Raw genomic sequence first — 26,242 nt, 5'->3', positions numbered from 1 at the left:
CTTTATTATTTCATTTGCTTGAAGTATGTTTGTGCGATAATTATGCTATATGCTATAAGTATACATTGTTTTCATTCAGTCTTCAGGTGGAAGCTTAGATTACTGATTTGAGACCTTTCTTCTCTTCTGAGAACTTAATGCTACAAATATCACTCTAAGCACTATGTTAGCCATGTTCCACAAATTTCTGAATGTTGTGTTATTTTCCTTCAATTTAAAATACTTTCTAATTTCCCTTGAGACTTCTCTTTGATCTATGGACTATTCAGAAGTATGTTAATTTCCAAATGTTTTAAAATTCTGTTATCTTTCTCACACTGATTTTTGTCTAATTGCATCAAGGTCAGACAACATACTTTGTATCATTCCAATTATTTTTAATCTGTTCATTTTATGATCCAGAATATGGTCTATCTTGGCAAATGTTCCATTTTTGTCCACTTGAAAAGAATGTGTATTTTGCTATTGTTGAGTGGAGTATTGTTTCTGTTTGTTCCTTCTGTTTTAGTTCTCCTTTCTCTGCCTTCCTGCCTTCTTTAGGGTTTTTTGAACATTTTTTAGTGCTCCATTTTAATTAAAAATTTTTTTTAATGTCTTTCTTCATTTTGAGAGAGAGAGTGCGAGCAGGGGGAGGGGCAGAGAGAGAGGGAGACACAGAATCTGAAGCAGGCTCCAGGCTCTGAGCTGTCAGCACAGAGCCCGATGCGGGGCTCGAACCCACGAACTGTGAGATCATGACCTGAGCCCAAGTCAGACGCTCAACTGACTGAGCCACCCAGGTGCCCCTTTATTAATTTTTTTTATTGCATTTTTGGCCACATCTCCTTGCATAATTTTTCAGTTGTTGATTTGGGAACTACAATACACAAATTTAACTTCTCACAGACTAACTAAAAGCAGTTTTTTACTACTATGAGTGGAATGAAGAAATCATACTGCCACATAGAAACTTCTGCCCAATGTCCTCTGTGTAGTAATCTTGTGAACCACATCTCCATATGCTGAAAACCCCGTTAGACAACATTATAATTTTGGCTTCCAGCTTTTGCTGTATTTTGAGGCACTCACTAGGAAAAGTATGGTCCATTATACACCCAGATATTTATTATTTATGTTGCCCCTCATTCCTGTTACTCTAATTCCTTCTGGAATTTGGATGGGTGTCATCTCTCATCTGTCTGGAGAACTTCCTTTAACCGTTCTCTTAGACCAGGTCTGCAGACAAAGGATTCTTTTGGTTTTCCTTCATCTGAGATTTTCTTTCACCTTTATTTCTAAAGGATCATCTCACTGGCTATAAAATCCTAAGTTGATGGTTGTTTCTTCCCGTACTTTGAAAATGTTCCACTGTCTTGCAGCCTCCATGGTTTATGATGGCAAATATGCAGACATCTGAATTGTCCCTTACAGGTAATGTGAAATTTTCCTCTGAGTGCTTTCATTATTTTTTTCTTTATCTCTAGTTTTCAGCAATTTGATTATGGTATGTATGGGCACGGATTTCTTTGGGCTTATTCTGTTTGAAGTTCACTGAGCTTCTAGAATCTGTAGGTTTATGTCTTTCACCGATTTGGGAAGTTTGGGGCCATTATTTCTTCAAATACTTTCTTCTGCACACACTATCTCCTCGTCTTCTGGGATTCCTGTGATGGAAATATTAGGCCTTTTAATATTGTCTCACAGGCCCCCAAGTCTGTTCTTTTGTTTTGTTTTGAATCTATTTTCTTTCTCTTGTTCAGATTGGGTAATTTCTATTGATCTATCTTCAATTTCACTGAGTCTTTCCTCTGTTTTCTCTCTTTACTGAGTTTCTTATCTTGGTTCTTCTATTTTTAAGTTCTAAAGTTTCCATTTAATTCTTCTTTCCATCTCCTATTTCTTTGATAAGACTGCCTATCTTTCCGTTAATTTTATGAGTACTTGGCTTTATTTCTTGGAGCATTTTAGAAATGGTTGAATTTAATGTCTGCCAATTAAATCCAATATATGTGTCATCCTGACTTTACTGCCTATTTGTTGACTTTTCTCAGACATGTTGACATTTTCCTGGTTTCTTTTATGCTAATCTTCGATGGTGTCCTGGGGACTTTGGGTATTATAACGTAGGACTCTGGGTCCTGTTTGGACCCTAGGGAGACTGGTCGGCAGGCAACTGGACAAATAAAGTCCGGGCTACTCGTCCCATCTGGCCTTCTATGGGCCATGCTTCTAGCGTCAGTTTAGTTTGCAAAGACTTTGAAGTGCTGTGAGGATCTGCCCCATGTGTACACCAACAATGGCCAGTCAGGCACTTGGGTAGTGGCTTATCCTGAGTGCATTTCTCAGAGTCGATGTCTGCCTTTAAGGTGACACTCACAAATGCAGCTGAGGGCTGAGCCCAGGTTTATAAACCAATGTTAAAGGGTCATTTTCTTTCCCAAGTCCCTACCTCTTCCCAACCCCTGCCATTCCTTCAGTTCCCTGGGGCTCCTCCTTTTCATCCCGTGGCCAGAGAGCTGGGACCTTGGTTATCCCACTCTGCTGTGCACCTTTCACCCTGCGCTCTTATCTGTGGCTAAACGACAGACACCCAGGGCAGAAAAGCGATCCTGGTTTGCCTCACCCTCTTGGAATACAACTCCTCCAAGCAGAGAGGAAAGCTCCCCTCCCTCGGGGTCTGGCTGTGGCAGGCTTCTGTCACCACCATTGCTGCAGGCGAGACCACAAGCCACGTACAGGCTGGGGGTAGGAGAAAATGAAGTTAAAAAAAAAAGATTTACTTATCCCTCTCTGAGCGCAAGGAGTTCCGTATCTCACTTCTCATGGAACTTTCTGGGCTCATGTCCAGGTCTCCTTCCAGGTCTGCACTGAGGGTAGGCCAGGGAGCACTGGAGGGAAGAGCTTGGCAACCCACCACCAGTTCTGTGATACGTCGAATTCTGGTCTTCGTTCCAACCTGCCTGCTACGTCTTGCTTTTCAGGGTCCTCAAATAGCTTCGTGCATTCTGCTCAGCTCCTATAGCTGCGTCAGTGGGAGAGAGGGGGCGGGGTCTGTTTTCTCCATCTCATCCAGAAGCAGAATTCAGTTTTGAATCTTCTGGATCCCCTGCTTAGGTTCTGCACTGGGTCATTCTAAAGGGTTGCTCATTGTCAAAAGTAGAAATAAAGACCTGAAGAAGAAAAAAACTCTGACCATACAAAGAAAAAAAATTCTGAATATCTCAGGTCTGAAAAATTGCTCAGGCCTTTCCTTTTGTGAGGGAGGAAATAGAGCATCTTGTGGTTTTCACTTAACAGCCATCTGAATCTGTTTCATGGCTTGCCTTGGGCATGGTGGACAGTCTTCCAATGGATGGGTATTTGTCTCCAGGGGTGAAGCATAGCACTGACCCTCTGGCCAACCTCGTTACTTAATTTAGGGCAGTAAGACACCGGGAAGGTACTAGTGTTCCTTCACTCATAGTGCTGGATCGCTGAATGAAGCGTACCTTATCACTGCAGCCACGGACCACTGTTCTCCATCGATTCATCTCAGCATGAAATCAGGATGCTGTTTTACGCTGAGATTTTGTTCCGTTGGCAGTGCTCGTCATACAGGGATAAGGAAAATCAAGGCAGAAACGCTCTCACCGCTGCCTGAGAAAAGCTTATGTGTTAATACTCCAGTGGTATTCCGGAGAATTGTCACTGTCCGCGCAGCCCTGGTCAGAGGCAGGGGCCGCAATAAATGTCCCACTATAAATGTCCTCCTGCTATGATGCTGACAGATAAGACTCCCCTCTGTGTCATTCTGACCACCGTAAATCAATTTCACGTCTTTGTCAATAAAATATCATGGTTAAAACAGTGCAAGGTGCAATGGGATTGGAGGCGGGAGACCTGCACGAAGTCTTAATTCTACTGCTTACCAGCCATCAGACCCTAAGCCCAGAAACAACTTCTCTTCCTCTGTTTCTTTATCCAGAAAGTGGGAATGCTCTCCTGAGCTCTCCTGCCTGTCTTCCTGCAATGCTAAGAGGATGAAATGAGGTGACACGGGATATCTGACTGGGATTTTCTTAAGGGAACACCCTGTGTCATAGCCACTCTATGATTTTGAGACTTATCGGGTGCTCCTTAAATATTTCATACATGAAATGATACACAAAATATTATGTGATCCAAGCAACCTGAGTTATCTATAAGATGGGCATCGAAACACCTGCATCGAAAGGTTAATGTGAGAATTAAATGAAACAATGCACGTAAAAATTATAAGGGGCACAGCAGCGCCCCGGGCACATGAGATGTTTATAATTCTTCCTCCCCGCCCCCCCCCCCAAATCCCGGAGGCTTTTTAGGAGATTTCTGAGATTAAAGCAACAAGGTTCTCAGGACTGCAACAGCTGAGCATTACCTGAATGTAAAAGTCACTGGACCCAAACAGAGTCAGCCTAAAATGCCAACGACTACTTTAATGGTTTACACGTCTTTGGAGAACTGACCTCTTTATCATTATGTAGCGTTCCTATCTCCAAGAAACTTCCTTGTTCTGGAGTGTCTGTCTCAAATTAATACAGCTCTTCTTTATTTCTCTTGATTAGGGTTAGCGCGGTATATCTTTACTTTACTTTTAATCTGGGTCTTTATATTTAAACTGGGTTTCTTGTGAGGGGGTGGGGCCTCGGCGGGCCAGTGACCATCCCACACTCCTGCCGACTCTGTGCAAGCTCCTCAGAACTGGGAGGGGGGGTCAAGTGCTTCCACACTGGTCTCAGGGACACCTGTCATGCCTGGTCACACACCGGAAGGGCCCTCCATGCTGCCCAGCAGTCCCCTGTGGCTTGGGCCCCCTGAAAGTCCTTCTGCCCCACCAGCTCCCCCCCACAACCCCAACTCTGCACTCCATGACCCACCCACCTCTACACTCTTACAGGGGGTCCCCTCACCACTGGAAAAGCAGAGACAGACGGCACAGGGCACCACCCCTATCTTAGCTCCCTGCCATTAAATTACAAACAAAAAAAAAAAAAAAGAAAAAAAAAAGAAATTGGGTTTCTTGTGGACAACATATAGTTAAGTTTTAAAACATCATTTTTTTACTATCTTTCTTTTAAAAAAATGTTTATTTATTTCTGAGAGAGACAGAGAGACAGAGAGAGAGAGAGTGTGAGTAGCAAAGGGGCAGAGAGAGGGAGACACAGAATCTGAAGCAAGCTCCAGGCTCTGAGCTGTCAGCACCGAGCCCGACATGGGGCTTGAACTCGGTCAACTGCAAGATCGTGACCTGAGCTGAAGTCAGACGCTTAACCTACCGAGCCACCCAGGCACCCTATCTCTGTCTTTTAATTGGTGTATTTAGATCTGTGTTTCTTTTAAACTCAACCAAAAATTAGGGAGATGCGACTGAAGGAAAACCTGAGCAGTTACATCACCCCCCATCTATTTTGTTAGCACAGTACTTAGGGTAAGTCTTTGTTTTCAAGAGAACATTGTTACCCGATAAAGTCTCAATGCTTTTGAGTTTTAAATGTTCCTCTTTCTGTTCCTGGTAGAGCGGAAGTGATGGGCTTTCTCTCTCTCTGGGTACTGAATGACAGATACAGAGTGTGTGACTCTTAGGTTTCTGAGATGCGTAATTGCTTTCATGAATTATAGGCAAACTGCTTGCGGTGTATAACATGAATCCTTTTCTTGCTGTCTTAGCGATCGGATTGGCAGGAATCAAATGAAAAATAACAGCTGCTGTGTGCTTTTAAGTTCAAACCTAGTCTCAAGTTTGTGGAATGGGCAGGCCTGTAGTTCACGTGTTAGAACCACGGGAGGAGAGCAGTATTTGCTTTTTGAGACATCGTCTGAAATGTAACGTAGTGTGGGGCACACGCCCTCTTCTCCAGGCACAGAGTTTCACTTCCGGACAATGTCCTGTAGATGTCACCATTGCCACTTCTCACAGGGGAAAGTGCCAGGTTCCTGGGTGGAATGAAGAAACACGTCCGACCGCTACACTGTTGGATCCTTGAGAAACCAGGACGACCTGTGTCCAGACTCTTCTCTGAAACGGCCAAACTCATTCTGTATCACTATCACCCTCAGGCTGGCACCTGCTGTTATAAATCACTCTCCCCTTTCAGTAATTCCTCCCTCATTTGGCTTCTGTGAGGGGATTCTCCTGTTTTCCCACCACGTCTTCTCTTTCCTTTCTCTCCTTTTCCTCTGGTCCCACAGCAGCTGTCTTCTTTGCCCCTCTGTACACAGTCTCCTGCCTCTCTCATCCCCTATGTCACTTCCGTATAAATGGCTCCCACGTTTTCTAGCGCTTCCTTTTTCTCTCTGGACATCGAAACCCATGTTTCCCTCCCTAAGGAAGACCCCAGCATCAGAAAGCAGAATCCTGAAAATCAACCAAGGGGGTGAGGCGAGGGCTATGCTGGGTGTGGAGGGACGCTGCAGGGAACAGCATCAGCACAGGCGGAATGGTAGTAACCCATAAACTGAGTTGATTTAGGAGAAGCAGAGATTCAGAGCCACAGGTAACTATAAAAACAGAAGCTCCCCCGACCTGAAATTCCTGAGATTGTGGGAGAGACCTAGGATGTTCCCGAAATGTGGGATGGAGTTCTGGACAAGTTCTTCTCAATTTCAAAGGGACAGGTGATGGTAGTCTGCAAAGTATACTTTTTGGGGGAAAATGCCCATCCCTACAGGTCCAATGGACCTGGATCGATCCTAAGGGTTCACTGATACACAAAGTGTGCAGTTCCAAAGACACATGAAAAGACAACCTATGGCCCCTTTAAACGTGTCTGAGCCCCACACACATGCGTCTGAAGTTGTTAACACTTAACACGTCACAGTTCTGTGATTCTTGTTTGTGTTATCAGGGCTGGGGAGGTGGGGGTTGTCACTCATCCTCTGGAGCATCTGGTCCTAGTTAAAGCCTCACGAGCCCCCACCTTGGAATTGGCTCACCACCTTGGTCCTCGGTCCTCTACCTCCCCTCTCCTTCCCACCAAGACTTCTGGTCCTTCTTCTGGCCCTTCTCACCTCTTGCCTGGATTATTAGTTACACCAGCAGAGCCTCCTAATTGTTTTCTCTGCCTGCAATTTTCTTTCTACCGTCCATCCCTTATGCTGCTACCATAATGATCTTCCTAAAGTGCAGCTTCAAACGCTTCAGTACCCTGTCCAGGACTCCCAGGGCCTCCCGACTGCCTCAAAGAGAGTCCCCAAACCCTTCCTCCTCATGGCGGTCATCATCAGTCCCACACTCCAAGCTCTAGGCAAAGGAGACTCACCCCTTTCCACAGAACCGTCTTGTCCTTTCCCAAGGCTGTGCCTCCCGCGGCACAGGACCTCTCCACCTCTGCCTGATGAAATCTTATTGCTGTCGGAGGCCACTTCGCAAGCATCCGTCCTCTCCGAAGGGCCCCGGTGACCCCGGCTGGAGGAAGACCCTCAGTGCCACACGGCACCCTGCACATCGTGGTTGGAACAAGTGTGTCGCCTCAGGAATGGGAAGTCAGGGTGTGAGCCTTAGTTTTGAAATGCTCCAGTTAACAAGCAGGTGTTGTGTTCAATGGAACGGTTAGGGTGGACAGTGACGTGCCCCTGGGAGCAGACATAATTCAGACTGTACGTGTGTTGAGAAGGAGGCAGGGTGGGAGTCGTGGAGGGAGGCTCTCAGCATAACTCACTCCAGGAAACAAACGTCTAATTCAAGTCCGTGCTCCCCACGGACTCATGGGAGAGACCCAGGTGGAAAGGCGCAAAACGACCCATCATGGCACTCGCCCCCTTTCAGGAAGCAGATGCCAAAAGGGGGGCGAGGCGAGGGCTCAGCCTCATTAAGCAGCTTTCTCTCTCCGTCTCTCTGTGCTGACCCTGTCCCTGAGAAGCTACAGGAGACAGGGATATCCTGAGACATTCGCTCATGCCTCAAATGTTCCATAGAAGCTGCTTACTTAAAAATGATTTTCCCAAAGAGAAGGCGGATTTGAAGGGGCACATGCACCCCAATGTTTACAGCGGCGCTATCAGCAATAGCCAAACTATGGAAGAAGCTCAAATGTCCACCGACTGACGAATAGATAAGGAAGACTGGTATACACATACAATGGAATATTCCTCAGCCATCAGAAAGAATGAAGTCGTGCCATTTGCAACAACGTGGATGGAACTCGAGTGCATTACGATAAGCAAAATAGTCAGAGAAAGAGAGATATAGGTTTTCACTCATATGCGGAATCTGAGAAACACAACAGATGAACATTGGGGAAAGGAAGGAAAAATAAGAGAAAAACAGAGACAAAAACCACCAGGGAGGGAAACCATAAGAGACTCTTAATGTTCGTTTATTTTTGAGAGAGACAGAGAGAGACAGAGCATGAGCAGCGGAAGGGCAGAGAGAGAGGGAGACACAGAATCCGAAGCAGGCTCCAGGCTCTGAGCCGTCAGCACAAAGCCGGACGCAGGGCTCGAACCCATGAACCGTGAGATCATGACTCGAGCTGAAGTCGGATGCTTAACCAACTAAGCCACTCAGATGCCCCCATAAGAGACTCTTAAATACAGAGAACAAACTGAGGGCCGCTTGCAGGGGGTTGGTTGGGGGGGATGGGGTACATGGGTGATGGGCATTAAGGAGGGCACCTGTGGGGATGAGCACTGGGTGTTGTATGCAAGTGATGAATCACTAAAGTCTACTCCTGAAACCATTATTACGCCATATGTTAACTAACTTGGATTTAAATAAAATAAAAAATACATTAAACACGAAAACATAAAACATAAACAAAACACCTCCTGTTTTCTAGACTGTGATTGTCGCCTAGCAGGTACACTTAAAGTGCGTCACCCATCACCCGAGGAAGGGCTGAGGATGTTCTGGTATTCAAATTATGCCTCACAGAGTTAGAGGGACTCAATGAAATCCCAGACCCCGGAGCACGAGAGCCCCTTCACGCCAGTCTTGTCTCCGAAGTGGCACCATCAATGTCCCCATTTGCTAGAAAAGCCAAGGTCTGGGAAAGTGAACAAACTCGTCTCTCAGAGGAAAGAGGGGCTGGTGCGGAGGCAGCCATACCTCCCATCTCCCCACTGCTTCTTTAAAGTTATCATTTGCTTCGACTCCCTTTTACTTGGAGGGGAGTTTGCAGCAATTCATTTATTTTAAAATCAACTTCCAGTGACTCTGAAACAGACACTTCCTTATCTGTCAGAGGGCGTGGGTCTAAATAGGATGAGTCGAGAGGGCGTGGGTCTAAATAGGACGAGTCGAGTCGCATGGTCTTCACTATGCTGGCTGCCTCCCTGGCCTGGAGGAAAATTGCACTAAGTTCTGCATCTTAACATATTATAGAAGCAAGCGCTTTTACTAAAAAGCTTTTAACTGGCCGCCAACCAGGGTCTGCAGCAAGCCTGAGGGCTTCCTTTCAAAAGCAGCAAATGAAACTCCTCTTTCTTCTTCCTTGGCATCCATCTGTATTCAAAAGAGGTATCATCTAATTTTAAAACAGAAGCTATTTGTGACAAAGTGTTAAGAGAGGTGAGTTGAATGGGGGCGATTTCTGCCTTCGTTAAATATCTCTTCCTATTCTTTTATTGTGAAAGTTATATTATCATCAGTGAAGATGGCTCTTATCAGGAACCAGTACTGGGGATCTTCCAGAAAAGTTGAGAAGGCTTTGCAGTTTTAAGTTTTATTTTCTACATACCTCAATGCTGTCCATTACTGACACCCTAGGCCCCCCGGGTTCTTATTACTTCAAAGAGCTGCTTGGCATGGTTGGGGGTAAGGGGGGATTTCTACCTCTTGATATTGGGAATATTTTGGTATTTGGGGGTTATGCTAAAACTGTCTTAGGCTAGAGCCTTAAGAGAAAAAGCAAACACTCGCTGTAGTCCCAGCAAGGTACTGTGACCACATTTACTTTCGTGACATGACTTTCTTTCAGAACAGCAATCACTGCTCTCAACTCACTACATCACCAACATTTCCCACTAGATTAGAGGCAGAACTGTCAGAAGAGCTCACATTTTCTCTAAGCCCTTAGTTATTCAAGGCAAAATTAAGGGAAGAGATGATAGTCACAGGCGTTGTTTATAAGGTGGGGAGGGAGGGCACAAAACACTATTTAAATGGCCATTTCTTTAGGATTTAAGGAGCAACGAAGCTTGCTGTTTTCTGTTTCGATCAGGTGTAATTCCTGCTCTGAGAGCTCCACTCGATGGAAAAGTCTCTGAAATACAAAATCCCCGGGCTGGTGGACACGATGGCTTCTCTACTGCTTTTGGAGCTCTAGGGCAGACGGTTATCCTGATGAATCCCTGAGTTTAAAATCTGCGTGCAATAAGTGGCTAGATCAAGAAAGCATTTACTTTACAGAGCGATTCGACCTCTGTCTTTTCTCTCTCCTCTCCTTTAGCACACACCCTACTCTGACCAAACAACAAAGCCAAGCGCTCTGACGCAAGAAGTTGAATCTGGGTCGTCCTCACTATGAGGAGGCTCCGATCTGTTACAGAGGGATCGTTGTACTTTTAGAAACAACTACCAAGTGCCCAGGTCTCTATCCACAAATCCTTAATATACCAAGAGCTTAAAGAGAGGCAAGAGGACGCCGCTTGGCAGACAACAGACTTCGAGCGTCCCCTTCCCGCGGGTGCGTATGCTCTTCCTTCCCCTTTACTCATCCAGAATCCCGCCTCTGTCCAGTGTGGCTCCTCCAAGTCTCAGACCACTCCCTTCCCATTCAAAGAACTGGGCTTTCACCTGAGCACATACCACTTTTTTATGGCAACAGGTTAAATATTACCGTAGACGGTTTTCTGTTAACATCTGTACACGTGTTAACTTTTTGACAATTGTTTTACTTTTTGTTTTATCCAATTCTGTATTTTTTCTCCTTAACTACATTAAAGTACCTTGAAGGTTAGAGGGCAGAGGGAGAGGTGGCGCATCATCTTGTGGAAAAACATGGGTGTTGAGTGTGGACTAACCTGTTTTTGTATCATGGCTCCATCCGTCTCTAATTATGCTGTATTTAGAAGGGCTATACAATCTCCCTAGGCTCAGTTTCTTCAACTGTCATGTGGAAATAGTATCTATACCAGGTAAGGTTGTTGTGAGGCTTACAAGAATATCTATTTATAAATAAATGCATATACTATACATATAATTATATATATTCTCTATTTTATATAGAATATATTACATATAATATATGTTTTAGACAGAATATATTATACATACTATTATATATATGGCATATACTATTCTATATATACACACACACACACACACACACATAAAATATATCTAAAGTGCCTAGGACATCAGAGATAGTCAATAAGCAGGAATGATATTGTTATGAAGAGTTCTGCCTTTTACTTTTTTGAAATCTCTATAGAAACTTTCTTTTTTTTTAATCAGAAATGTTTTTAATGGAATGACAATTAAAACAGAGCATCTCAAAATTTGTGGGTTTTGCTGATACAATTCCTGAAGGGGATTTATAGCTCTCCATGGCTTCTAGCAGGAAGAAGAAAATGTTAAAATCAATGATAAAAACTTTCCCCTCAAAAAACAAAAAATCCAATTAAACAAAAAAAATTGTAAGGACCTAAATAATAAGGGTAAGAGTAAATACCGATGAAATAGAAAACAATCAATGGAGAAAATCAATGAAGACACAAGTTACTTCTTTGAAAAGATTAGTAAAGTTGATAAGCCTGTGGCAGACTGATCACGAAAATTAGAACAAAGTCACACATTACAAATACTGTGATGTGTGATTTGGGTCTAATTTTCTTCATGGGGAGAGGCTGCGTTGATAAAAATCTTTCACTCACGTAAGTGACTTGAAAAGTTGAAGTTGCAATATATAAACTATATTGAAAAACGTGTACCCTTAACTAACAACAAAAACATAGAAGAGTGAATATGATGTGGGAAACAAAGGCAGAAGGAAATGGCGGATAAAATTAAATTTCCTTATAACCTGCAGCCCATTGACAAATACTTGAGTCAGGCAGAGCACAACGTTTCTCCAGGAACTCCCTACCATTTTAATGCTAATGCTTTGCTACAGGGAAAAACCACCTTAGCTTGACAATAGCTAGGCCTCCAGTATCCCGAGTGTGTCTTCTTTAGCATATGAAAATCTCACCAGAAACTTCCCCTGGACTTGACCTACCCCAGCTCCATAGTATATAACCAGTCTCTGCTCTTGGTCCCGGGCAGCTCTTCCTGCCCACAGGTCCTATCCCCGCACTTTAATGAAATCACCTTTTTGCACCAAAGACGGTCTTCAAGGATTCGTTCTTGGCCATCGGCTCTGGGCCCCGCGAACGCCATTATCATCCCCCACAACCTCATTAAATATAGCAAAATGTTAATAAGTATTAAACATAGATGATGGGTGTTTGGATGTTACACTTTCTACATGTTTGTTTTTAAAATTTTTGTGTGATAGAAGGTCAAATAGTAAAAGCAATATATATATATTATATACACACACACATATATATATATACATATACATATATACACATATATACATATGTATATGTGTGTGTGTGTGTATATATATATATATATAGGAAAAAAGGAGGCAGATGCATTATTAATTTTTAATAGGCTTATATAGTACACAAATGTTTGGTGATGATTTTCAAATCTTTTGTATCTATTTAATAAAAAATTAAAAAAAATTAAAAACCATCGTGTACTATCACATTCATAGAGCTAATGATAAAAATGACACAAATCAATATGAAAAATATTGAACAAATGTAATAAATCTTACTAAAAATAAGATGAAAATAAATATACTCTCAGATATAAATTGTGTAAAACTTGCTGCTACAGAGCAAGGCACGCTACTTAATACGGGACCCATGTCCGGACTGTTTCCCGGATTGGCCACCAGGGGCTGCTAAAGAGTAATATTCCCCGGAACAAGACAAAGATAAAATCATTCAACTCGACTCTAAAAAGTTCAGAGTCATGCTCATTTCGACACCACCCGGAGGCCTGGGACCACAGATTTCAGCAGGTCTGTTTGTCCTGTGGTGAGGACCATGCCTTGCCACAGAGGTGGAGCTCTCTGGAACCAGCACAAGTGAGAGGCTGATGTTAGCACCTCAATGTGGCATCTTGGAATCCCTGTACTCTGGGCTCAGGCTGTCACAGCTGACAGTTTTCACAACTGCTCTCCCAGGAGCTGTAAAGCATGGGGCAGCAATGGAAGATTCTTATCTAGGCTTCTAATTCCTTTTTTTCTGGTGACTTCCCATACACTGAGACTTACTTCCAATACATACTCAACAGCATCAGCACATTCTGGGAAAAATATGGAGCAGCAGCTGAATAGCTAGCCTAGAAAATTATTTCTAGCCTTAAAGTACACCCCAGGCCACACTCTTTATGTACATACATAATGCAATAAGGGTGGTTTGCACCGTGTTTTAACTCTGTATGCCTCATCTATTCATACGTTCATCCTGCTTGAGAGTAAAATATTTGAGGGCAGGGCTTTGTCAGTTCTCCTCATACTCAAAAAGAATGGCCTTTTTTTTTTTTCAGGGCACCTAGGTGGCTCAGTTGGTTAAGCGCCCAACTTCTACTCAGGTCATGATCTCGCGGTTCATGAGATCGAGCCCCACATTGGGCTCTGTGTTCACAGCTCAGGGCCTGGAGCCTGTTTCTGATTCTGTGTCTCCCTCTCTCTCTGTCCCTCCCCGCCTCGTGCTCTGTCTCTCTCAAAAATACATAAATGTTAAAATTTTTTTTTTAAAAAAGAATGTTTTTCTTCAATAATTGTTTGAAGTACTTTAACCCATTAATTTACTACATTCTCACAACAACCTTGTGAAGCACTATTATTAATCCTATTTAAAAATTGCTTTTAACGTTTATTCATCTCTGAGAGACAGAGCATGAGCGGGAAAGGGGCAGAGAGAGGGAGACACAGAATCTGAAGCAGCCTCCAGGCTCTGAGCCGTCAGTACAGAGCCCGACGCAGGGCTTGAACTCATGAGCTGCGAGATCATGACCTGAGCTGAAGCTGGACGCTCAACCGACTGAGTCACCTAGGCGCCCCTATTATTAACCCTATTTAAAACTGAGAAAACCAAGACTCAAGGATGATTGGTCAGAGGGGACTAGTGGAGACCAAGCAAGGGCTAGGATGTTACTCCTTGCGGTGATGTGACAAGGCTCAGAGAGGGGCAGCTACTTGCTCAAGGTCTTGTTCATAGGTGGAGGCAAAGAGGGGCTGACTCCTGCTGGCCCTGTACCCTCGCCATGCTTTGCAGGTGGATATGCTCCAGTGTAGAAACCACACGTGTGTAAAGTTCCAAGATACACGGTAGAGTCTTCTAACCAGACAAGAAAAGAGATACTGCCTTTTCACGCTGGCTCTAGGGGTCACACGCTTCACAGCTGGCGTGATCTGCTCTGAACATTCCCACGCATAACAACGCGCTGGCCTCCCACGAGAGTGACACGGAGCATCTCAGGATCACCAGACCGTGTGACAGAGGGCTCCATCACTGGAGACTACCTGATGGCCGTGCTTCTATTTCCCCAGGTGCCCCACCCCACATCACACCTCCTGGTCTAATCTGGTTATTACTGGCAAACTCTCCAATCAACCGTCCTAACCACGTAGGACACACGGTAGCCTGTGTGAAAGCCACTTATGCTCAGTTACAGACTTTTTTTTTTTTTTAAACATGCTCATTTTTAGTTCTGGGGTTTATCTGGAGAGAGAACTGAGATCAGAAAGACAGAAAAGCACACAATGTGTGGGAGGTGAAATGCCATGGTCGTTTGCGAGGCCTGTCTGGAGCTGCTGGTTGTGATTTACTGAAAAGAAAATGAAATTCATGTCTGTCATCCATCTTGCTGAAATGTCACGCCGAGTGCAACTCGAGTAGTAGGAAGGTCTGAAGGAGGTGCCTACAAATCACCTGCTAGACCTTTTTGGTCTCTGATTTAAGAGCCATGTGTATGCTGCAGACAAATAAAACTCTTGGTCCATGGGCCAACGGGGAATATGCTGGGGGCACAGAAATACATAACTCCAGGGAACCAACCCTTAATTTCTGCACAGGAACTAACTCCCTTCTCTGCCACAATGCCATGAATGGGGTCCAAGAGTTCCAAATCGGAAACACAGCACATATTACCAAAATGTCATATCAACGTCTGTTGCCATGCCTACCCATAGGAAACCTTTATCAAGGATTTGTTATGGGATGAGCATCTGGTGATGTATGGACTAGGTGAATCATGACATTGTACACCTGAAACTAATATCACACTGTATGTTAACTGCAGTGGAATTAAAATGAAAAAAAACAAACAAACAAAAAGATTTGTTATGACACCGGATGATGGATGGGAAGGGTAATCCAAGAAGGGCGCAGTAACCACGTAAATGTTATCAGAACCTCGGTGAATAACTCTGTGTTCCTCTCTTTATTAAAGATTTGCCGGTCAGTGCGAAAACGCACCTCTAGCTGAAGAACAACGACGACGACAAAAACCCATGCCACTCTTTCTCTAATAAGGAAACTGCTCAGTATTTACAACAACAGTAAGCCAGGCCTCTTTGGCACCTCAAAACTGTGGAGGTAATTTTAATTCTCACAGGGTCGGGTCTACAGTTACTTGAGCGGTTCACGGTTGACATCGAGAGCAGCAGACCAGAAAGGAAGGTATGAAATACAAATGGGTCATTCGTTGTCAACGTTTTGGTGGGCAAAGAGGCTGAAACTTGAGAAAACTGCCATCTGTTTTTCTTGTCTTTCCTTACACCAACAAATTGGTAATAGGCTCTTTCTGCTGAAAGCGTTAAGGGAAGCAGGAAACACCAACAACAAAAGACGGCTCAGACTGGTACACTAGGGGCACGTCGTGTAGGATATCCTCAAAAGCCGGAGTCCTTCACGCTTCTGCGTGCAGAAGACAAACAAAACCAGTGGGCATGGGGCTACTTCACATTCTTTGGATTTTCTTCTTTAAATTGGCCAGGCATTTAGTTAGTTCATCTTCTTATCTGGAGAGCTTTTAGATAGCATTTGTACTTCCTCCCATTTATAGGTACCAGAAGGTCCATATACGAAACTAAAAATGCCATATGGGTTCTTAAAATGCAGACTCAATGTCTGAACCTTGAAGGTGAATGTTCATCCCCCCCCCCCAAACGTGGCTTGGCCACTTCTTGCTGGAGCACAAATGCTTTGAAACAGATACCAGGCTCCCTCTAACCTCTGTTCCATGCCGAGAGGTGGGAAAGCTTAGCTACACGATGGCTAATAACAGACTCAGTGCCTGGATGGCCCCAGGAGACTCTGGACAACTTATGCGCTGAGAAGAAGCCGGCCCCTTTTTGCATTTTCAGGAAGGCCAAGGGAGCAGAGAGGACGCCCTCCACCCCATGCTGCTCTGTGAACACTGGGCTTGGCCGTGACTCCACTGGCCAGATGCCCCCAGGCCTGGCACACTGAATTTCCCGTCAACGGCCAAAGTGGAACAGCGCTGTGGCCCTGCCTCCCTCTTATCTGAGATGTGCAGAAATTTCAGAATTCGGCCATTTCATCCCTAAAATGCAAACAATCTCCCATTCTCTTCAAAGCGCTCACCTTCAAAATGTTCCTTTAGGTCATTTTCTATCTCTTTTACATAGCTTTCCCTTTTGAAATCAAGGTTACTAAATCACTCTTCCCAGACTGATTTCTTTCACACCTAAAAAAAAAGTATCAGCTTGGCTCCCAGAGCATGATCTTCTGAAAATCGAACGAAATCTCTAACCCCAGACCCAAACTTAAACGCGCACATACACCCACCCCCCCACCCCCCCACACACACACCCACCCACCCACACACACACACACACACACACACACCGATCACCATTACCGCCCTCCCCTCCAGCAAGAAGCCCCTGGACATTCACCAGACGTGGCCTCACCTTTCTGGAGAAATACTGGGTAGACACGGCAAGGGCCTGGAAGCCGCACACGGCCCTCCGCAGCTCCGCCTGGACCAGGACCAGCTGCCTGGCCTGCTGCTGGCACCTGTCTTTCAGCCGCTGCACCAGCTGCCGCTCGGCTTCGCGCACCTGCAGGTCCGGCTTGGGGGAAAAGCCATTTCGGGGAGCCGCTGTCCTCTGTTTGGGGTATCCTGCGGGGGAAAAACAGTCACTTGTGGAAGAACATCCACCCCCAGCGTGACAACAGCTCTTCGGTGCCGAAGGATTTCATTAAGGGCAAGTGGCCGAGAGGGCACCGCTCACGGTTTGTCATTTCAGGCGCTGAAAGGAAAAAAAAAAAACCGGACGGGGACTTAAAACATTTGCTCTGTTTACGAGGTTCTCAGTGCAGAGTTTCATCTCAGGAAAAGAATGACAGACAACATTGCCAGATTCCTTCCAGCTCCCTGCATTTCTTCTAGGTTTGCTTAGAGAGACTGATGCAGGGTTTTTTCTTTTCTTTTTTTTTTCTTCAAGGGATTACTCTGTGAAAATGTCTCATGGGAAATAAATCAGTCAATCTAGGTTGAACTCAGAGTTATAAGCTGGCAACCTTCTAATTGGGCATCCAGGAGCAATGCCCACATGCCCCTTCTTTCCCTTACTGTGGTTGCTGTCTTTGGTGGCAGGGTCAATGACCTCTGCTCCAGGGATTTCTGGCTTTAAATTCCTATGGCATCAATGTTCCCCAAAATACCCCCCCATGTGACCACTCATGCCACCTCCAGAGCCAAAAGGTCCAGTCCAAGCCACCAGAACCTGTCACCTTTTAACGCAAAGCCCTGCTTCTTCTACTTCTTCTTCTTTTTTTTTTTTTACTTGACTGCACAACAGCCAGAATGATCTTTGTGACTACAAAACAGATCTTGACCTGCATGGACCCCTCTCTGCGGTGGTGCTCCACTGTGGTATAAAAAAAGTGCTCATTTCTTCCCCTGGCCCACCAACCCTCCGAGATCCCGCTCCTGGATCCAGGCAAACACTATGTGTGGGGAGGCCACTGAAGAAGGAACCAGAAACTCCACCTGGAGCTGGGAACGGGGTGGGGGAGGCTTTCAGGACAGTAACTATTAGGTTGACGCTTCGGGGAGTAAAGGCAAGGCTCCAGGGAAGGGCTCGGAGACAGGCACTGCATCATGGTCTAGACCCAAGGGTAAGCGGGTGTCTTCCTCAGGACCCCCATGCTTCCTGGGTGAGCTGCCGACCAGCATGGCGGTGGTGGACAGTGGGCCTGGGTCCCCTGAGCACATTCTTCCCTCTGCTCGGGTAGAGAACGTGACACAGACCCTGAGCACACAATCGTGAATAAGCTTCAATATTTCAAAAGTTCTTTTGTCTCCCCCCTCCCCTCCAAAGTATCAGGGAGTAACACAGAAGACAAATCAGAAAACGGTCGTCTCCTCAGTCCCCACTACACTGAGACACAGCAGGTGACAGGCTTACTCTACTGAACACCCAAGTGGCCTCATCTTTTAAGGGGAAAAGATGGTTAACTGATCTAAATGCTTCTGATTGTTGATGTAACGGTAACCACGCTAATTTTAATGAAATCTTCCCCTTAAGAAATCATCTGAGATCACAATGCAACCTCACATATATCTTAGACCATTATGGCTTAATGGAGTAGTAGAACGTGAAATTAATGCTCCCTTAAAACTGTCTTTAGGACAGTGGTGTACAGAATAATCCAGAAAAGTCACTTGCTTGTTGTAGGCACATCAATCTTAATATGTGCTTAATCCTAACATTCTCAGTACTGACAACAAAAGAAAAAGAATTACTAACAACACGTGGGAGGTTTTACTGCTGCCTGAATTAAACTCTAAGACACAGCCTAAGACCCCGGGTAGATTTTTTTCATGATGACTGTTTACCATTTTATTGGTGTGGCCGGTGATTTTATTGAAAAAAATTGTTTTCGTGTTTATTTATTTTTGAGAGAGAGATAGACAGAGAGTGAGCAGGGGAGGGGCAGAGGGAGAGGGAGACACAGAATCCGAAGCAGGCTCCAGGCTCCGAGCCGTCAGCACAGAGCCGGATGCGGGGCTCAAACTCACGAACTGTGAGATCACGACCTGAGTCGAAGTCGGACGTTCAGCTGACTGAGCCACCCAGGCGCCCACGTGTGGCTGGTTGATTTTATAAAACACTCCAGTGTTTCATGGGACCACCAAACTGATGTTCTGAGCCCAGACAGAGGTTCCCCTAAGAACATCAGCACCTGGGATCAACACACAAGTGTGAAATCTGCGGCTTTCAGACGCCCAACTACCTTATGGAACCAATCTTCCTTTGGGATTCTTGGTCAGCTGTCCATCTGGCACCCAACAAAAACCAGTATCGTTTTTTGGGCTGTAGTTTCTATTAAGTATGTCGATAGTTAGCTCCCTGAAGTATTGTTCTGTCGCTTACTTTCCCGTCCACCCACGTGTCACACCGTCCCCGGGACCGTGCGTGAGGACAGCCGCACGGGCTCATCTACCATCTTGGAGACGGAGGGCTTATGTCGAAATGAAATGACTGCACACAGCCAGCATCACCTGTCTCGCAAAAAAAACAAAAAAAACAACTGAGGGTTTTGTTTGCTTCTACTGTCTTCTTCTAAAAGCCAGCACGTAATGGAGCTAAAATACCAATCGGCTTAGGAAGTAAGGGGGTAAGGGAGCATGAGGGAAAACTTCCAGAAGGCAGCGATCACGTGTTGCTCATGGAGAACACGCTTGGCACGGACAGGAGGTGTGCTGAGGTGCCTCACTTCTGACCTCTCACACCCGTGTTTGTCTGGAGGAGCCGGAGAAATGCTTTACATGGGGGAGGGGGGGCATGCCATGTCCCCTGGGGACACCTCCAGGTGCTGGAAGGTTTGGTTATCACGTCCTTCCCTACTCCTTGCAGTATTTATATATAGCTTCTACGGTGGTCGGAGCTTCCAAGCAGGCAGATATGCCACTGGCCTCTCTCCGCAGTCAGGCGGAGTGTGTTCGGCCTCTTTCCCCCCAAATCTGTCTCCTACCATAGCCTTCCGATTTCCACTCCATTGAACTAGGAAGCTGATCAATGAATAAAGGCTTTCAAATGAGGCTTATTGATGGTTTTGGAGTCTTTAAATGAAGTGGAAAAGAGAGTAGCAATAACCAGTTTTTTAAGGAGTGCCCCTTATACACTTCCCAACTGTTAGTGAGCCTTATCCCCAAGGCCACTCTTCCATACGAAGTGTGTGAACAGAAATACCTAGACCAGTGTCTTGCCACGACCTACGGACAGAGATGATTTCACATGTACACTTCGTGTCGTATGTTTTGTGGGGATCCAAAATGTCTGACAGCTTTTACTGAGCACCTACTCTGTGAGGGACATAGGCAAAGTCCAGTGGGGAGGGCAAAGGAATGAGGCCCCATCTGTGACATGAGGCAATCCATTGTCCAGGGGCCCAGCCTGGGTTTCAAGCTTCTGACCCCTTGTCCAGGCCTCCTACCACTTCAGCAAGCCACTGGCCCACTCCACAGCATCTCTGACAGATCTCACAGGTTTGGGGCACATTCTAAATCCAGAACACTCTCCCGTTATCATAATGTTGCCCCAATCACAATTTCTCTTCAGCCACCTAAGGGCCGGACAGAATCTGTGATCATCCCAGTGACATCTGGCAGCTCAGGGAAAAAGCCAGTAACCTTCTATTCTCACAAAGGTGAATGCAAGCCGCTTGCGTGCAAAGGCAGAGCACTGGGGAGAATGCAGCCCTTAAAAATGGAAAGAGAATATTAAAAATTCATCCGCAGCCATCCGCTCACTATCTAGAGGATTCTAATGGATGGAAAAGCTTGGTTTAATTTTAAAGCTGGAAGCTTAACTGACGTGATAAACAGTACAGCACTGGAATCTGTGTATTTACAACATCAGAGAAGGCCCATGGCCTCAATCCCTGTAAATAAGAAGGACAGGACACAACTTAGATAGATAGCCTTCTGACTTAGGGAAAAGCACTTCATGAGTTTGGCCAACATCCTAGCAGAAAGGAAATCTGTTTCCTGCACACTGGCACCAGCGGGACCCCCTAGGTAGCACATCTGCCCAGTTCTTTGTGGTCTTGGATAGGCTCTATGTTCCTGAAGCAGATCTAAATTTATTCCAGAAAATTCTGCCACATAACACAGTATTTTCCGATTTAGTCCTGGCACTTGCTGGCCTGAGGTTGGCTAAGGGTGGGGAAGGTGAAGAACAAATGACAGGAGGGTGGTAGGACATTTCCTTCGAGCCAGTCCTGAGCACGGGTGAGGGCAGGAATTACTAAACTGGGTACCGACCTGCTGTGCTCTAGAAAGGAGAGGTTTCCATCTCCCATTCCAAGGAAGGAGTGGATTCTTTTCTATATTGATGGATAAGTGAACAACAACAACAAAAATCCCCAGAAGTTATAATCAGGGTTTCTAAAGCCAACTATAGAAATTTGTTACTATAATCCCTTCTTCTAGACAAAATAAAGAGTGACATAAAAATATTCTCATCTTCAGGAAATTTCTTAGTACTTATAAGAGGTATAGGTAGCAAGGTAAATCTGAACTTCTTTCTCCAAGGGTGAAAAAAAATCATGGTTTAATAGTACTGTAGCAATTGCTAAATTTTGATATTCAAAAATGTAACTACTTTCGGCCAAGATGGAGTGAGAAGGATCAGACTTACCTTCTGATCTAAAACAAACCCAAAAAACTCAGCCCAAATATATAGGACAATGGTTTTTTTTTTTTTTTAATTTTTTTTTCAACGTTTATTTATTTTTGGGACAGAGAGAGACAGAGCATGAATGGGGGAGGGGGCAGAGAGAGAGGGAGACACAGAATCGGAAACAGGCTCCAGGCTCTGAGCCATCAGCCCAGAGCCTGACGCGGGGCTCGAACTCACCGATCGCGAGATCGTGACCTGGCTGAAGTCGGACGCTTAACCGGCTGCGCCACCCAGGCGCCCCAGGACAATGGTTTTTAAGACACCAACATTAGGCAATGAAGTACGGGGATTCTGAGGCAGAAAGCAAAGGAAGTGATCCCTATAATTGCCTCAGCCTATTTCCTGGAATGACTTTCCAGTCTGTGGCATGAGTCAGGGAACCCATGTGGGGCCTGGTGGTTACCCCAAGTTGAGAGAACAGAGCTGGGGGTTCAGGGAGCTGAGGGCTCAGAGGTCACAAGGCAGATTTAGCAGAGAGAACGTCACTCCACAGAGAGAGCACTCTGGACACGCGCGAGTCTTTGGCCAAGTTCTGATCATTGCACGCCTGGGAAGAGAGGGTCCGAGACCAGGGAAAGAATTCCCCAAATGACTGCAGGAAACGACTCCTCAGAGCTCACGGAGGCTCAGAATTTGTTCCTGTTCCCATCAGCCAGAATGGAAAACCTTGTAATTCAGGGGGCAATGGATAGTATACCCGAAAGGGTCTTGGCTGTAATACGGTAAAATTAGCTCTGGACTGATCACTAGTTGGGACCTGCATAACAAAGCCAACAACCAAGCCCCAAAATAACTGAACTCTTTGCAAGTAACACAGTTTTATTTAAGAACAAAGCTTAAGAATATTCATAGGAATTAAAAATCCACTACCCAACAAGGAAAAATTTACAATGTCTGGCATCTAAAAAAACTCTCAGGCACGGAAACAAGCAGGGACATAGAACCCATAAGGAGGAGAAACGCAATCAAGTGAGGCCCACAAGAAATGATGCAGATGATTAACAGTTATTTGTGACTGCATTCCATATGTTCAAGAAGCGAGCGGAACGACTGAATATGTCAAGTAGAAACAAAGCGATTTAGAAAAAAAAAAGGCCTAAATAAAAATTCTTGAGATTGGAAACTCAAATGTCTAAGACAAAAAATACACAGAATGGGATTAAGAGTAGATTTAGACATGACGTAAGGAAAGATTGTAACATGAATGTTCATAGCAGCATTATCACAGCAGCCCCAATACTGGATACAACCCAGATGTCCATCAATTGATGAATGTAAATTATCGAATGTGATATATCCATGTAATGGAATATTATTCAGCCAAAACTAAGAATAAAATACTGACTCACGCTTTAACATGAATGAGCCTCAAAAACATTTATGCAAAGTCAAAGAAGCCAATACAAAAGGTCACACACATGTTGTACGATTCCATTTATATGAAATGTCCAGAACAAGCAAACCCATAAAACAGAAAGTACACTGATGGCTGTCAGGGGCCCTACGAGCTGAAAGTGGTCCCCGACTCTAAACAGGAACCTCAGTCTTATAACTACAGTGAACTGGTTCTACCGACAATCTGAATGCATTTGAAAGTGGCTTTTTCCTCCAGAGCCTCCGGTCAAGAACTGAGCCCCGCTGACATATGATTTCAGCCTTGTGATACTTTGAACGGAGAACCCACGGAAGCCACACCTGGACGTCTAACCTACAGAACTGTGACCAGTAGAACAAACAAATGGGTGCTATTTAAAAAAAAAAAAAAGAAAGAAAGAAAAAGGAAAGGAAAATTAGCAAACATACAGTAAGAGAAACTATCCAAAATGAAACACTCAGAAAAAAAAGAGCGAAAGAAACAAACAATGTTATCCGTTTGGACAGGAGCTGTGAATCAACTTCAAGTGGCCTGATGTGTATACAGTTGGAGACCCTGAAGAGGAGGGGTCAGGCCTGCACGTGTCTGAGGAAATGATAGGCAACCCCCTTTCAAACCGTATGAAAACTGCATACCCACAGATCTAAGATTCACAGCAAATCTCAAGCGCAAAAGCCACAAAGGGAAGGACACCAAGGTATAGTGTAATCATGTTGCTCACAACCGGTGCTGAAGAGAACAGCTCTCAAACAGCCAGAGAAGATGCCTTATGTACAGAGAAACAAAGATAAGGAGAGCCGTGGAAACACATCTTTAAATACTTCAGAGGGGGGAAAATGCCAACTTGAATTCTGAACACAATAAAAGTATCTATGAAAAATGAAGGTACACAAACACAGAAAGATTCCACCACCAGAAAAGCTCTGCCACCAAAAAGGTCAGAGAAAATCCTTTAGGTAGAAGAACAATGGGACCAGCTGGGAATCCGGGTCTGCAGAGAGAATGACAACTACAGGGATAAGTCTCAAAGACTTTTTTCTTATTTAAATCTCCTAGAAAGAAAACAGCATCGATAGTCAACAGGAACAGTGCAGTGCTGGTTTAGGGCACACGTGGAAGGAAAGTGTTGGAACACAGGAGCACACATGTCAGGAGAGGGACGTAAGTATACAGTTGGGAGATTCTTACATAGTTGAGCCTTGAACAACGCAGGGGTGAGGGATAACAGCCCCCTGTGCAGTTGAAAATCCACATATAACTTTTGACCCCCCCCCCCCCCGCCAAACTTAACTACTGAGAGCCTACTGTTGACTGGAAGCCTTTCTGATGTCACAGTCAACTGATTAACACATAGTTTGTGTGCTGTATGTATCCAACATTGTAGTCTTACGATACAGTAAGCTAGAGAAAAGAAAATGTCATTAAGAAAATCGTAAGGAAGAGGAAATATACTTATAATACTGTACTGTATCTACTGAAGACAATTCGCGTGTAAGGGGACCTGCACAGTTCCAACCCACGTTGTTCAAGGATCAACTGCATTATATGTGAAGTGACGTGACATTGCCTCAAGGCAGAATGTGAAAAGTTAAAGACAAAAACTAGGAACCCTAAAGCAACCACTAAAATAACCCAATAAGATACAGATCTCTAATACATCAATAAAGGGGACAAATGGAATAATAAAAAATTAATTAATACAAAAGAAGGCAGCAAAATAGGGAAAAAACAAAAAAACAATATGCGAGATGGCTAGGAAATAATAGGAAGATAGTAGATTTAATCTCAATCAAATCCATAACATTAAATGTACATCAAAGGCAAAGCTTTCAGATTAGAGAAACATACAAGAGCCAATTACATGCTGCCTGTAAGAAACCCGCTTAAAAATAAAGAGACACACAGGTGACGAGGAGAAGTGTGCAAGGAGGTACAACCATGCTGAACTAATGGAAAGCTGGAGTGGGACAACTAATACTGAATAAAGTGGATTTCAGGGAAAAGCATATTGCCAGGAATAAACAGGGTCATTTCCTAATAATAAAGTGGGCAATTCATCAAAATGATAAATGGCCCTGAAGGTTTATGTACCGAATAGCAGAGCTTCAAAATGCAGGAAGCAAATAATGATAGAACCGAAAGGAGAAATGGACAAGTCCACAATTATGCTCTGAGATTTCAACAGCCTTCTCTCAATTCCGAAGAGAACATGTAGACAGAAAATCAGTAAGGATATAGAATACTTGAATTATGCTATCAGCCAACTTGACCCATGACATCTGTAGAATGCTTCACACAGATACGGTGGACTAGACATTTTCTCAAGTGTGTATGAGTCATTTAGCGAGAAAGACCTTGTTGTGAGTCATAAAACACGTCTCAGTTCACTTAAAAGGATTCAGATAATCCAAAGTATATTCTCCAACCACGATGGGATTAAATTAGAAGTAAAATCAGAGAGATCTGGAAAGTCCCAGATATCTGCAAACACACTTCAAAATAATCATGCGTTAAGAAGAAGTCACAAAAGGAAATTTAAAAATAGTTTGAACCCAATGAAGATGAAACCCAGCACATCAAAATTTGTGCACTATAACTGAAGCAATGCATAAAGGGAAATTTATTGTACTAAACACACACATTAGAAAACAAAGAAAGGTTTTATTTTTTATTTTTTTATATTAAAAATTTTTAATGTTTATTTATTTTTGAGACAGAGAGCGTGAACAGGAGAGGGGCAGAAAGAGAGGGAGACAGAATCTGAAACAGGCTCCAGGCTCTGAGCTGGCAACTCAGAGCCCAACGCGGGGCTCGAACTCACGAACCGTGAGATCATGACCTGAGCCAAAGTCGGACGCCTAGCTGACTGAGCCATCCAGGCACCCCTAAAAAGAAGAAAGATTTTAAACTAATGATATTAGCTAGTTAAACCCCACATAAACAGAGTAAAATAAATCATAAAGATCAGAGTAGAAATTTGTTGCCTGTTACTCTGCAAAAAAAAAAAAAAGTGAAGCCACACCTCCCTCACACAGTGTACGAAAGCTAACTCAAATGGATCACAGGCTTAAATATAAAGCCTAGAACTCTAACCCTTTCAGAAGAAAATGTAGGAGAAAATCTTCGTGGTCTAGGGTGATGCAAA

At 44.3% G+C, this 26,242-nt stretch overlaps 1 protein-coding gene across 3 annotated transcripts in view; it reads right to left on the bottom strand.

Moving 5' to 3' along the window:
• MTUS2 (microtubule associated scaffold protein 2) overlaps positions 1–26,242 on the bottom strand; it is a 374,790-nt gene that overhangs the window by 118,816 nt on the left and 229,732 nt on the right. For all 3 annotated transcript variants that reach the window (XM_047078256.1, XM_047078267.1, XM_047078275.1), the window contains one exon: positions 16,941–17,152. In XM_047078256.1, coding sequence (XP_046934212.1) covers positions 16,941–17,152 — 212 coding nt within the window. The remainder of the gene's footprint in view (positions 1–16,940; positions 17,153–26,242) is intronic.

This window comes from Lynx rufus, unplaced genomic scaffold, assembly GCF_022079265.1.
Source record: "Lynx rufus isolate CCGP_SWC_20201006 ecotype Redwood Valley unplaced genomic scaffold, mLynRuf1.p SCAF_1, whole genome shotgun sequence".
NCBI classification, from domain to species: Eukaryota; Metazoa; Chordata; class Mammalia; order Carnivora; family Felidae; genus Lynx; species Lynx rufus.
This window is presented reverse-complemented; position numbering and strand designations above follow the sequence as displayed.